Source organism: Mixophyes fleayi, chromosome 2 (assembly GCF_038048845.1).
Source record: "Mixophyes fleayi isolate aMixFle1 chromosome 2, aMixFle1.hap1, whole genome shotgun sequence".
Taxonomy (NCBI): domain Eukaryota; kingdom Metazoa; phylum Chordata; class Amphibia; order Anura; family Limnodynastidae; genus Mixophyes; species Mixophyes fleayi.
In genome coordinates this window covers 148774259-148788172 of record NC_134403.1, presented here as the reverse complement: position 1 = coordinate 148788172, position 13914 = coordinate 148774259, and the positions used below count along the sequence as shown (strand labels likewise).

General features: G+C 38.6%; 1 protein-coding gene across 1 annotated transcript in view; it reads left to right on the top strand.

Moving 5' to 3' along the window:
- LOC142141581 (sodium/hydrogen exchanger 2-like) overlaps positions 1 to 6708 on the top strand; it is an 85066-nt gene extending 78358 nt beyond the window's left edge. Inside the window, exons 9-12 of the mRNA XM_075200199.1 lie at positions 2028 to 2124; positions 2617 to 2751; positions 4721 to 4811; positions 5391 to 6708. Of these exons, the coding sequence (XP_075056300.1) occupies positions 2028 to 2124; positions 2617 to 2751; positions 4721 to 4811; positions 5391 to 5740 (673 nt within the window). The 3' untranslated portion in view covers positions 5741 to 6708. The remainder of the gene's footprint in view (positions 1 to 2027; positions 2125 to 2616; positions 2752 to 4720; positions 4812 to 5390) is intronic.
- Positions 6709 to 13914: the final 7206 nt, after the last annotated feature.

Sequence of the window (13914 nt, the reverse complement as noted above, 5' to 3'; positions counted from 1 at the left end):
CATGAAATATAGAAAACTCCAACCATTCCCGGCATTAAATCAATAGCACCCACATTTAATAATTAGACCCCCCTCCAGCCCCAACATTAAAATAATAGTATTAACATTTAATAAATAAACCTATTTCCCTCCCTTCAAGCCCCAGCAATAAATTAATAGCATTTACGTTTAATAATTATAACCATTTCCTACAACCATCATTAAATAATTCATATTCACATTTAATAAATAGCCCTCCTGTCCAAACTCATCCCCACATTCAATTAATAGCCTCAAACCACCACAGCATTAAATTAGCTATATGTCCCCTGCCATCACATTCACACATTACATTGCCATATGTCCCCCTGCCATCACACACACACATTACATAGCCATATGCCCACCTGCCATCAAATCCACACATTACATTGCCATATTTTGCCCTGCCATCACAAACACACACTACATAGTCATATGCCCCCATGCCATCACACACACACACACACACACACACACACACACACTACATAGCCATATGCCCCCCTGCCCTCACACACACACACACACACACTACATAGCCATATGCCCCCCTGCCCTCACACACACAAACATTACATTTAGAGGCCCCCTACACACACACACACATTACATTACATTTAGAGCTCCCCCTAGACAAATATTATATTGCATTTAGAGGCCCTCTACACACAAATATTACATTACATTTAGAGGCCCCCTACACACAAATATTACATTACATTTAGAGCCCCCCTAGACAAATATTATATTACATTTAGAGGCCCTCTGCACACAAATATTACATTACATTTAGAGGCCCACTACACACAAATATTAGATTACATTTAGAGACCCCCTTCACACACATTACATTTAGAGGCCCCCTAGACAAACATTATAATACATTTAGAGGCCCCCTACACACAAATATTACATTACATTTAGAGACCCCCTTCACACACATTACATTTAGAGGCCCCCTAGACAAACATATTACATTTAGAGGCCCCCCTACGCACAAATATTACATTACATTTGCACACACACACCTTCCAGTCGCGCTTCTCAGCACACATGGGACGGCACCTGTCATGTGGTGCGCGTCCCATGTGACCACTGCAGCCACACAAGAGGGAGGGATCGCAGGCGCAGCTACTAGGGGGAAGGTGGTCCAGCCACCAACTATAATACGCGGCCAGCTGGTATCTCTGGCTGGTGGGGGGATGCTCCCTCCCCACCCCCATTCGGCACAGTGTCGGGTTGCCCGGATTAAGCAGATCTGGGCACCCGGTGATTTCAAGTGAAAAAAAATGAATGGACAAAGAAAAACAAAAAAAACAAGCAGCCTACGGACGGCCTCATTAAGTCATCGGCCTACCGGTAAAATTCCCGGTAAGGCCTATGGCCAATCCACCCCTGACCTTGATCATTCTAAACCCAGCATATTTAGTCAAAACTCCATCTCTCGAAAATAGGAACTGTGGGTTTGTTATCAAAAGAGCAAATTAAGTAAGAAGCCAGTTAACCTACAGCATGTTTTTAGATGGTGGGAAGAATACAGGGCAACCCAAAAAAATCCATGCAAACACAGCAAGAACATACAAATTCCTTGCAGGTAGACCCCTCATTGAAATTGAACCTAAGGCCTCAGAAGAACTGCACTAAAGCAATGCTATCTACTTTGCCACTGTTCCAGGAATGATGCACAATGTTTAAGGATTAAGTTGCAAATCTGTGTTATGTTGTGGCAGGTCTCTGATTAGTGTAAATGTAAATAACTCTGGATTTTGATTTAATTACAAAAGTGCTGTTTGCATCAATAAACTAAGCTTCAGCTGTAGTTACTGGCCAAATCATTTTGTATTCTTGCTCTTTACACCATAAATAAACTTTTTATTTACTTGGATATCCAAGTGAATTTTACAGTGTCGTGTGATGTTTGCATTGTGATTAAGTTATTAATCTTATTTTACCTACATTTAATTTATATATATTTTTTTAAATATAATTGGATTTATTTTTTACAGAACATATGAAAAAAGTAAAGTGAAACCTCTTTCTCCAATTGAAGTTAATGAAATGCGAGATGTATTATCAAAGAACCTCTACCAGATACGTCAGCGAGTAAGATATTTTATATAGGCGTTTTTATGGTTTACCTTTTTAAAATCCATTATGGAATAAAATCGCGCACAGTCTAATCATGAAAAAGGTTGATAAACTTTTGTGACCATATTCGCGCTGTTCAAAGGTAGCCGCTGTTAAATTTTTAAATTTCTAATATTGAAACAATTTTTTTTTATCAATAATAAACATGGGTTGGCAGGTCAGATGGAGGAAATGGAGGAAGCCTCTGAGGCAGTGTCATTACAGCAACAAAACTAGTTAAGCTTCCAGCTAATCTCACCTATCCTGCACCACAAGTCTTGGGGCAGTAATCAGATGGAGCCGAGGATTACCGATTACCGACCATTACAGAGACACTATATATATATATATATATATATATATATATATATATATATATTACAGCAAACTGGCCTGGCATTCTATTATATATTGAAGCAATGACTACAAGCAGTGGATTTTAACTGCAGTTTTTTTTTCTTATTCCAGACACTCTCCTACAACAGGCACAATCTTGCCGGTGGGACCAATGAAAAACAAGCAAAAGAAATACTGATTCGTCGGAGACACAGCATGAGAGAGAGTTTAAAGAAGCATAATAGTCTAATGACAAGGAGTAGACCGGTACATTTGTTTTTCCTACTTTTAATAACTAGGTGTGGTCATATTACCAAGGGTTAGTTGATCTGCAGGAATTAGGGCTTTCATCCAAAACACATAATGAAGAAAACCATCTTCAGGAAGACAATACTAAATAAACCATCATAAAATTCCCAAGATACAATGTAGTTTAATAATATGAAAACACACACGTTTAAAAGTTTAGTAATTATGTGTTAATAGTGCATTGTTGCCCTATTCTCAAGTTATTGACTTTAAAGGGAAAATGTTATTATGCGAGTCTTGCATATTTATTGGCAGGAATATGCTCATATACATGGAATGTGCACAACTAGCATGTCAAGATGCTGGTGAGTGCGAGGGGTGCAAGTGCTTCATTTTTCTGATGGGAGAGCCTTGACGGAACGAGTATTCATAGCTAAAGGCAGGCTGGGTGAATCTGTGTGCCTTGTATTCCACGGACATGCAAAAGAAAGATTTCATGTTGGGAGACAGCAATTTAATGGAGTCTCATGGGCTGTAGAGTGCACACTTGAGGATGTTCTTAAGATAGCAGGTGCCTGCAGAATTTTTCATCCTCCAGCAATATGACCTACATGCTATGAGTGCCCTAGAGATGCAGATATTCAGGGCTCATTCTATAGTTTCAGTGCTACACTTTGTCCCTTCCAGGTTCCTCTGATAGGCAAATATTAAAATAATAAAACATTTAAGAAGACAAATGTGACACATTAAATACTGACAGTTCTGATGTCCTTGACAGATTATAAAATATAAATAGACTTGAACGAGGAGTATTTTAGGAGAAAAATGTAAAAATTGTAATTAATAAAGGGGGTGGTCCAAAAAGTTATAGTACACAGAATTTGCTTTTCCAGCTTTACCTGCCATACAGCAAAAGGTCATATACAGCGTTTAGATGGTGCTTTCCAAAAACACAATTGGGAATGCACTTATGTATGAGCTGGTGGGAAATATAGGTGTTAGGGTTCCCAGCATACCATAAGGGTTCCCAGTTACGGAGAGATGTGAAAATGAAACAGTCCTTTATTTCAAACAAGGATCACACAGGTAGATGCATAGAATAGTAGAGTCAGTACAAGTCCAAAGAAACCACAGGCAATTGATGCAGAATGCAATAAACTAAGTGGTACAGTGGCAGCAGCTAGTGGGTATAGTAATTGCAGCAGTAGCAGGATAAACACAGGTGACAGCTCAATAAAATAGATAGTCTGTAGCATAGCTGCACAATCACAAGTGATGGCTGCAAAATTCTGGGAAACCACGGGAGGTAACAGGAAACTTAGGATGCAGAGTACACTGATGTTAATAATACCACAGCGGAAGATATTGAAATATGCTCAGAAAAACAGTCTAGAACTGATGGGAGTAGACCCACTGATATGGTGTCTTAAAGCTGAGACTGGATGCTCCATGGAAAGAGCAGACTGGAGGAATGTCAGCAAGCTAGGGTGAGTAGCTGGGATAACCACAACAGTACCAGGGAGCATAAGTCTACAAAGCCAAGGTCAGGGTCACAAAAAAAGTGCAATTTGATAAGTTAAACAGGAGTCCGATACCAGGAGATAAATCGGGAACAGATCACAGGCGTTCTGAGTGAGACCAGTAACAGTGACAATTGATGAACTGGCTCCAATCTGCTGGAAAGGCGGTCTTAATAATGACCAGGCACAGGTGATTAGGATCTAGATGAAATGAAAGCTTAACCCCTTGCAGGCAGGATCTGGTATAGGTAAAGCAGCATCTACAGAGGAGATGCTGTATTGCAGACAGAGGCAGATCGTGACAATAGGTATATTTGTGCAAAAGGCAATGAAAAGGGCATGTTCTAACTTCCCCTCCAGTCTAGTTTGACATTTTCTCATATCAAGCATCTTGGTCAATTAATAATGGGGAGATGGTGTTGATAATTGCAGTACACATTGGGCTATCCTTTGCATTTTCTACCTAGGCCACTGTTCACCCAGCACGGTACTTGTCTCTTCCCGGGCACACAAAGCTCTCTGAAGGATCAAGACGGAAAAATGCAGCTTCTTTCAAAGGTGAGACACATCTGTTATAGAGCTCCAGCGTCTGGCCAGTGCCGCAGACTACGACGTTTATTTATTATGTTTATTAACTAGTTATTGCTGCATTAGTGAATAGCAAAAAGAAAACATGAAACTTTGTTGATGGCAAATAACACATAATGTCATAGAATAATGGATTTGTATGAAGGTTAATATGGAGATTTCTCTTGGTTGTGTTTTGCCTTCAACTTGTCAGCCCCTTAACTAATGACATATAGCAGATAAAACTGGTACATAGCTTAGCTTTCTGGGGCTAATGGTTAACATGACATATAGGTTGTTTTTGTTATTCCATTGAATCAGAAATTGCTAATCTATTGTAATACATACACCTTAACAAACATGATTTAAATGGTCTTAGTGCTGAAAAAAGAAAAGAAAAAACTCTTATCTGCATAACTTAGGAGGCAAATGTTTCAAAATTGTGGCTTAGTAGTAATATTTACTACATCAGTGTTTTGGAAATCCTGCTATCGTTTCTCAGACAACATCAAGACAGCAACATTAACATAATCTTGCTATTATTGTGTTTTGTTTTGTTTTTATATACAGTAGGTGACAGTGACTCTGATGCTGGTAACTCCAGCCAAGAGTTGAACTTCTACCCCAGAGCTGCGGAAATCTTAAGGAATGAGAGGCAAAAACGAGTTCCATACGTCAGTGGACTTGAGTGGACAGATGAGAGACTACACGACAATATGCAGGAATCCAGATCACTTGATAAATCTCCTCTACGGGAGCCCCTGTTATCTAAGGCAAGGTTTGGAACTTTAAGAGAAGACAGGGAGCCATATGGGGAAACGGTGGCACCAGTTCCACCTCCAAGAATTAGGCGTGGTTCAGAAGCTGAGAGTCAAAAACAGAGGTATGGAAAAAGACCTCACTTTCGAACACCAAAATAGTGATCAAGCAAAGCAAATGGACAGAGCTGCAAGATGTAATGCCTTGTACAATTTATCTGACTTCAATTGTGCATATAACACTAAGGAAAGTATGGTTGTCATTAAAAAAGAAGTATCTTCATGGTCCTAGACTGAATGAGATGGACAGAATCTAACGAGCACAGACTTCCATAAAACTGTTAGCAAAACACTCCTTACCAGTATTACTGCAGCAGACAATAATTTCATTTAATAAATTAGGAGGACAACACATCTAAAAGCTGAATAACTTTTAAATATTTGTTTTGTATTGTAAATTGAAACTCAATGTACATTGCACTGACTTATTGGAAGTTATACCCTGAAACTACAGCTGGAAAAGTTCAGGAGTAATATTTTAAATTGTTATCAAGTGACTTGGATACTTATTATACAACTATTCCCATTTTGACTACTACTGACATTTCCATTCTCATACAAATTGTCTCCACAAAATCTTTGAAGCTCAAACAAATATATTTTGTAATACAACATGGTGTCTGTGAGCTTTTGTTTAGAAGAAACATTGTCCTTGTACTCTGTGGAGTTGTACTGTTTAGTTTGGATGCTCTGGTCAGATGTTTCAGGAACAGAGAAGCCCTGCTATCATGATCAATTGTAGTAAGATATGCCAGACATCTATTGTCAGGTAAAACTTTTATGATTGGTCATCCAGCAACACAAGCGGACGAGGCCCCTGTATTTCTCCAGCACTTATGCACTACAGTGCAAATTATCTCCTGTTAATTATGAAACCTAAGTCATGCACTTATTGTCTTTTAACCTATTAATGTTATGTACTGTTTATATTGTTGGTCATGATGACATTTGATGAATGAAGTTCTCCTGCACAAAGATAATCATCAATGTTTTAAAATACATTTTAATTTTATAATGATATTTATTACAATGTAGTGACAGTAATGAAAGTATTAAATTTTAATCTATAAGGCTGGAAATCATTGCATTTTTTTTTTTAAACAATCAAAAAACTAACCTGTTACACACACACACCTTTTTGCCAGAAAACATTATTTCCTGTGACTATGCAGTAAAATACAAAGCAGTATTTGATCATTTACAAAACCAGCTTTGGAACCACTGTGAACCATGATTTGTACAAGTGAACGCTGATTTTCACCATGATACGTGGGATTCTAGAGTGAGATGGTGGTACCTACAGAGGAGCAGAAGATTGCACAGGCTGAGGAAAGGAGCTGGGCATAGGGAATGTATTCTTAGTAAAGTAACATAGTTAATGAGGTTGAAAAAAGACACCAGTCCATCAAGTTCAACCTATTTTAGATCTCCTGCGATCCCTCTTATATTTTAAATTGAATGAAGCAAAAGCCAATCTGTTTCAATTGGAGAGTAGTAAAAGCAGGTGTACTGAAGTGCCTCATTATATGGAGCAGTGCAGATATTAGATCTCCTTTTGTCGAACCAGATTCATAAAATGAGAAACGGTAGAGAGGGGACATTTTTAGGAGTGTTTCTTACCTTGCTGAGGGGCAAATAGCCACTTCTACTCTGCAAAAGTAGTTGATTTTACACTAGCTCAGAGCTGGTGGTATTCTGATCTCTTCCTAAAATTTCCATGGGATTTGTTTTGTGCCTCCAGTTCTGCGGACAAGCGTATTTCAAGGTGCACTACAATAATATAATATTATTATTTATTAATCTTTATAGGGCGCCACATAAGGTCTGCAGCGCCATAGAGAAGGAAAACAACAAGACAGTACATAAAAAGCTTCAAACACACAACATCACCATCTGTAATAGAGACAATCTCTAACTCAAATTATTAATGTAGGACATAAATGAGGCTAAACCAAGCTATATTTTAGGAGGAAACCTAAAAAACTTTTTTGATTGAAGGGTATTATTAGCAACAACTGTAACACATAAGCACTACCTGTTTGCTGTTCAGCTGTTCATTCCAGTGAGGCGGTATTGAAAGAGCCAACACAATTACAGACCAAATTGTAGTCAGTGTCAGATTGGAGCATGAAGGGTCCAGTGGGGAAATCAATCGTAGGGACCCATGTAATATCATGTACTGCCGCTAACGTGGAAATGGTCAGGCCACAAAGGGTGAGACTAGTGCTTAGCAACATAGCTTAAATGAAAAAATACAATTGTTATTATTGTTGTGTGATTTTTGTTCTGAGCAGCAAATTTCAATGGAAATAAAAATGCACTGTAAACTAGATGTAGTGCAGGGGCATACTAAGGGTTGCAAATAAATTGCCAGGTAATCTGGACACAAAAGTCATAGAACCACTTAGAAAAGCCACTTTAGAAATCCACTTGCATAAAATTATTCTGATGTGTGGTATTTTACGAAATAGCACTAGAGTATTCTCTCTTTGTCAGTCTTATATAGGGTTGTATAATGGAATGAGTAGTGTCAGTTGAATAGTCAATTCACTATCATCCGTTAGTTACACTTGACCTTGAGCAGGTGCAAAACTTACATCTGAAAAACAGCGTACTTTTGTGTGCTCTGGAGCTGGGAAAAGCATTCACTGTACATTGACTATGTGCTTACGCCCATTCCCTCCCCGTTCCGCCCCTGAAATCATAAGTTGTTGTAAGGGTACTTTGCTCTCAAAGGCAAATTTTATTTTTCTGCGATCACTGGCCTTTTGTTCGATTCTGGGCAGGTACAGTGGGATTTTATGCAAAATAGGGGATGTATCAGCATTTGCGTTCCTTAATTAATGAGGCCCAGGATTAGGTAGTCATACTCTTTGGTTAATAAGCAGTTGAACTACACGTGCAGCCATTATAGTCAGTAGTCTTGGTTTGGATAAGTCTCTATTAGCTTTGAACACCAGTTTGGGGCAATATTATCCCATTTCTATTTGTAAAACTCAAGTTGGGTTAGGTTAGTTGGGGGACTGCAATAAATAGCAAATTTAAGGTTCTGACACTTCTCAAACTACAAGACTTCTGTCAGATAATTGTAATATCTTCTGCATTTTGCAAACTCTGAATAGGCAAGGATATGGGTTTTTCCGTTTTTCCAGCCATGACTTCTTCCTTGTAACCATCCCATAAAGCTCCTTTTTGTGGCTTGTCTTGGGGATTGTTGACCCAAAGATGTTATCTTCCATTGCAGCAACTGACTTCTGTAGCTTGTGCAATGTCACTTTTGACCTCAAAGCAGTTTCTCTAACTACTTGTCAGACAACTAAATTTCAGGGATGGCCTAATATAGGCAATGTGGCTTTAGTTTCAAACATCTTTGATACCTGTACGTTGGACTGCACTGAATTCTGAGGGATGTCTTTGTACCCATGCCCAAATTTGTGCCTCTCTATAATTTTATCTCTCTTGTTGGGAATCCTGTTTGGGGAGGCTTGAAAGTGCTGTTGGACCTCATAGAGAAAGAGATATTTATATTTACACTATAAGTAACAGAAGATGAACCATTAATTTGTTACACAAGTGAAGTCAATTAACAAATTGTGAGATTTTTCATAATGTATTGTAGTTGTGCAAGTTTAGGTTTGCAAAATCAAAGCATAATTTTCATATTTCATAATTTTTTATTTGTGGAAATGTTTTTTAAATACATTGTACCTGTTCACATAATACTTACACTTGTACTATTTTGGTCTGTTCAAATTTTGTATGATTCATTTCCTGGGTATGATAATCTGGCCATTTCCTTTGCTAATTATGATATGCTGACCATTTGCTAGGTATAATTTAGTTGCCGGGAAATATGTGCTATGTTGTTTGTTAGTATGCCTTGCAGAGGATGGATACTTCTGTAAGTAAATGTGGATACAGACAGGAAAAAAACATACAATTTTGCATAGCCATATTTACCTTTTATGCATGCCACTAATTAAGTATAATTCAATCGCTCAAATTAAGAGAATATGGAGAACACTTGATGCATCTTGAGATCACTTGCTGAGTGATCTCAAACCCATAGGACAAAACTATGTCGCACATAAGCTGTGCATTAAGTCAACATTTAATCATCACACCATGTAAACATGTGCAAATGCATGTTTGTGTTCTAAGGAAACTAAGGAAACTATGTAAATTATCTATACACAGAAGATTCACATTTGAAAGAAATGTTTATATATATATATATATATATATATATATATATATATATATATATATATATATAATTATATATATACATACACATACACATACACACATACATTCAGTGCTTGAAGTGAAAATTTAGAAGTGGTGGTCTTTGTTTGTTATTATTATTATGTATTTATTTGTTGTGCATTTTTTAGGTGATACAGAATAATACACTTGCATAATTATTCCTATAACTACTTTAATGACGCCATATAACAACAGCAATTTACCCAAAAACGTTACAGCAAGAATGTAATAAACTAGTTCCCTTGAATGTATGAACATAAAACATGTACTTAATTTAAGGTATGACATAGATAAAATTATACATTTAATTTTTCACTTTTTTAAACCAGAAAAGACCATAAATAGACAGAAATCATAGTGTCTATACTAATAGATGTAGTATAAACTAGCATAGTAACTAGTAGAGTTGAGTGGAAAATGCAACAAAACATAACACAAATAGAGTATTGGAGTAGAACAGGTCATTTCTCAGAGGTGTGGGGGGACATAAAGTTCAAGTTCCGTTTCTGTCGTGCCATTCCTCACTACGGTGTTGATGCAGAGTTGGACGGAAAATGGACGGAAATTACTTTTAAAAAATAAGTGTGGAAAACAAGCATATTTTCGCCCATCTCCAGTTGTGTCCACCTCTGCATTTGCAGCATATGCACCTGGTTTACAATAAATCATCATGTATTTGTACCTGCCCTATAGCAGGTGCAAAACATACGCCTCTAAACAGGCATATATGTGTGTTTCTGTAGGTCAGCACGAGCCGCATTTGTGTGAACATGCCTTAAGCATACTCAACCTGCAAATCTCTAATATACAACCAGTCTTCTAATCCACGTTGTCTCTTTGACACCTTCAACATACTTCGCTGCTCACCTGCACCACTTCCCCCTTCCTCACTCATAGCCCATGATTTTGCCAGCTACTTCAAAGACAAAATTGACACCATTCGACAAAATATTTCTTCATGCCAAATTTCACATATTTCACCCACTCTACCCACCTTTAATTTATTCTCTCCAGTAACTAAAGACAAAGTCTCTGCACTCATTCATCATCTCACCTTACAACATGCCCCCTCGACCCTATTCCCTCCAAACTTCTCCGCTCCCTCTCCACCACTACATGCCCACCTCTTCAACCTGTCTCTCTCATCTGGATTATTTCTATCCTCCTTTGAATATGCGCCCATCTCACCAATTCAAAAGAAATTATATCTTGATCCAGCCTCTCAAACTACTGCCCTATTTCTCTCCTCTTCTTTGCCTCCAAATTTCCAGAGTGATTAGTGTACAAATGTCTTTCTCACTTTCTCTCCTCTCACTCCATTCTGGACTCTCTCCAATCAGGCTTCCGCCCCCAAAATTCCACTGAAACTGCTCCTATAAATGTGATCAATTATCTACTTAATGCAAAGTCCAAGTGCTATTCCTCTATACTCATTCTCTTGGAACTCTCTGCTGCTTTTGACACTGTTGATCATCCTCTTCTACTACACACCCTTCATTCCATTGGCTTCATAACACAGTTCTTTCCTGGTTCACCTCCTACCTATCGAACCGCTCCTTTAGTGTGTCTACCTCTGGTACACCATTCTGTCCACTCCCACTATCTATTGGAGTCCCACAAGGCTCTGTTCTTGGCCCTTTTCTTTTTTTCATTGTACAACTCTTTTCTTGGGGAATTAAATTGCTCATTCGGTTTCCAGTACCACCTCTACGCTGACAACTAAATCTATATTTCTCTCCTCTCCTGTAATCATCTTTCTGCTATCTCCACATGGATGTCCCAATGCTACTTAAAGCTCAACAGCACTTATCAACATCCCTCAATTCTCTCTCACTGTCAATAACACCACAATTTTTTCAGTCACCCATGCCTGCTGCCTTGACTAAGTCCTCTGCTTTATTCCTCACCTCCAAACTTTCTCCCAGTCCTGTCGACTCCCACCTTAAAAACATTGCCAGAATACGCCCTTGTCTTACCAAAACTCTTATCCATCCTCTCATCATCTCCCGTCTTGGCTAATGCAACCTCCTGCTATCTGACATTCCAGACACACATGTATCCCCATTTTAATCCATCCTAAATGCTGCTGCAAGACTGATCTTCCTTTCTTACCGCTCCACATCTGCTGTGTCCTCTAGAATATAATTCACATTACTCACCTCTACCTACAAACTCCCCGACACACATCTCAATTCAGAATACTTTCCCTCCCAACTTTTTATACAAGGGTGTATCAGGGCCCGCTTAAGACCATCTTGGGCCCCCGGGCACAGCAGTGCACCGGGGCCCCTATATATACGGAAAAAAAAAGATTATATATATGGGCCCTGCAGCCCAGGGGGGTCCGTCGGAGGAAGCCAAAAAAAAAAAAAAACCTGGAAAAAGAAAAGAAGAAAATACTTACCGTGCTGTCAGCTGGCGATCCGGCTCCCTCCCTGGTCTCCTCCTCCGTCGCGCTCCGCAATGGATATTGTGCCCTATGGGAAAGACGGCCCTGGGGTGTATCTAGATTTTATTTTAGTGGTGGTGGTGGGTCCTGATCTAATCCCCACCCCTTTTTTCTTCTATCAGTAGTGGACTGTCTGCGGCCGCATGCTATGTGCAGGTCCATGTCTACAGAGACAGGCAATGATGCCCAATTGCCTTAAATGGGTGGTCTAAATTGGATCATTCTGCATCTTTTTAAGTCCTACCTCCAGTTCCTGCACTGTAGCACATGTCTGCGTGTGCGGCATTTCATGCAATGAAGAACTCAGTCTATCCAAAAGAAGAGCTCTATTTGGCAATACAGAAAAGGACTGGATCTAATTTGTCAACCTGGACTGTGAGCCACAGCGAATGCTTAGAAATCCACAGCACTATGGTACTGGGGGATAACAGAGCAAGTATTCCCCTACTTTCAACATGGGGCTGGGCAGCACTTGAAGGGATTGCCAAGTTTTGGAAAGCCCACTCATATTGATCTGTCCCAACCCCTTCAATTTCCTGAAGTCGGGAGCTGCTCTGTCTGTACTCCCCCCTTAATTGATATGTGTGTGTGTGTGTGTGTGTGTGTGTGTATGTGGGGGGGGGGGGGGGGGGTTATAAGTCAGACTGGGCGACTGCATGCAGTTAATGTCAATGTGTTTCTTTGGTGCCTAGTATACAAAACATAGCCTTTCTGTTGGTTATTGCAAGTTATTGGCCCTGGCACTTATAATGTGTTGAATGTATACCTGATTACACTCAACCTCAATCCATTTTTATTTGAATGTTAGCATTTCAAGTATTTTATGTGTAGAAACAAAGAAAAAGAAAAAGAAAAGCCACATCTCCATCTTGTGGACGTCTTTCTCAATGACATAGTACCTACATTTCCAAACCAAACTATTAGTATTTACCCAACATAACTTAATAAACAGTTAACTTTGTTCTGCATTATGTGTATAGCATCATTTTTTAGCTATTTTTATGTAACACTATATATCACAAACAATTTGACGAACCATGCTTTTCATTTTCTAAAATTGAACTAATTGGTAAGTAACTGGTAAATAACTGCTAATGTAAGAGATATTACTGAAAAATAAGCATGACTAGAAAAAGTATTCACTTTTCCATTTTCACATTTCATTTTCTTACAATGGATTTAATCAGGATTCTTACCACAATAAAAAGAAAAATACTAAGTAAAAACAGTCAACATTCGAATACAAAAGTATTATATTAATATTTTGCTTAAGCTGTAGTTACAATTGTGAGTATATTTAGTAAACCTCTTTTAGCCCATTATTTTTGCTTGAGCTTATTCTAGTTGGATGGAACCATTGGTGAACAGCAACCTTCCATTCTACAGATTCTTCATAGGTTTGAGGTTTGGGCTTTCACTGGACCACCCCAGAAACTTGATCTTTTTATATTTAAGCCACTTCAATGTAGTTTTTACAGTAGGTTTCATTGTCCTGCTGGAATATAAATATTCTCCTAGGTCTCTTCCAGACTACAGCAGGTTTTCCTGGAAATGTATT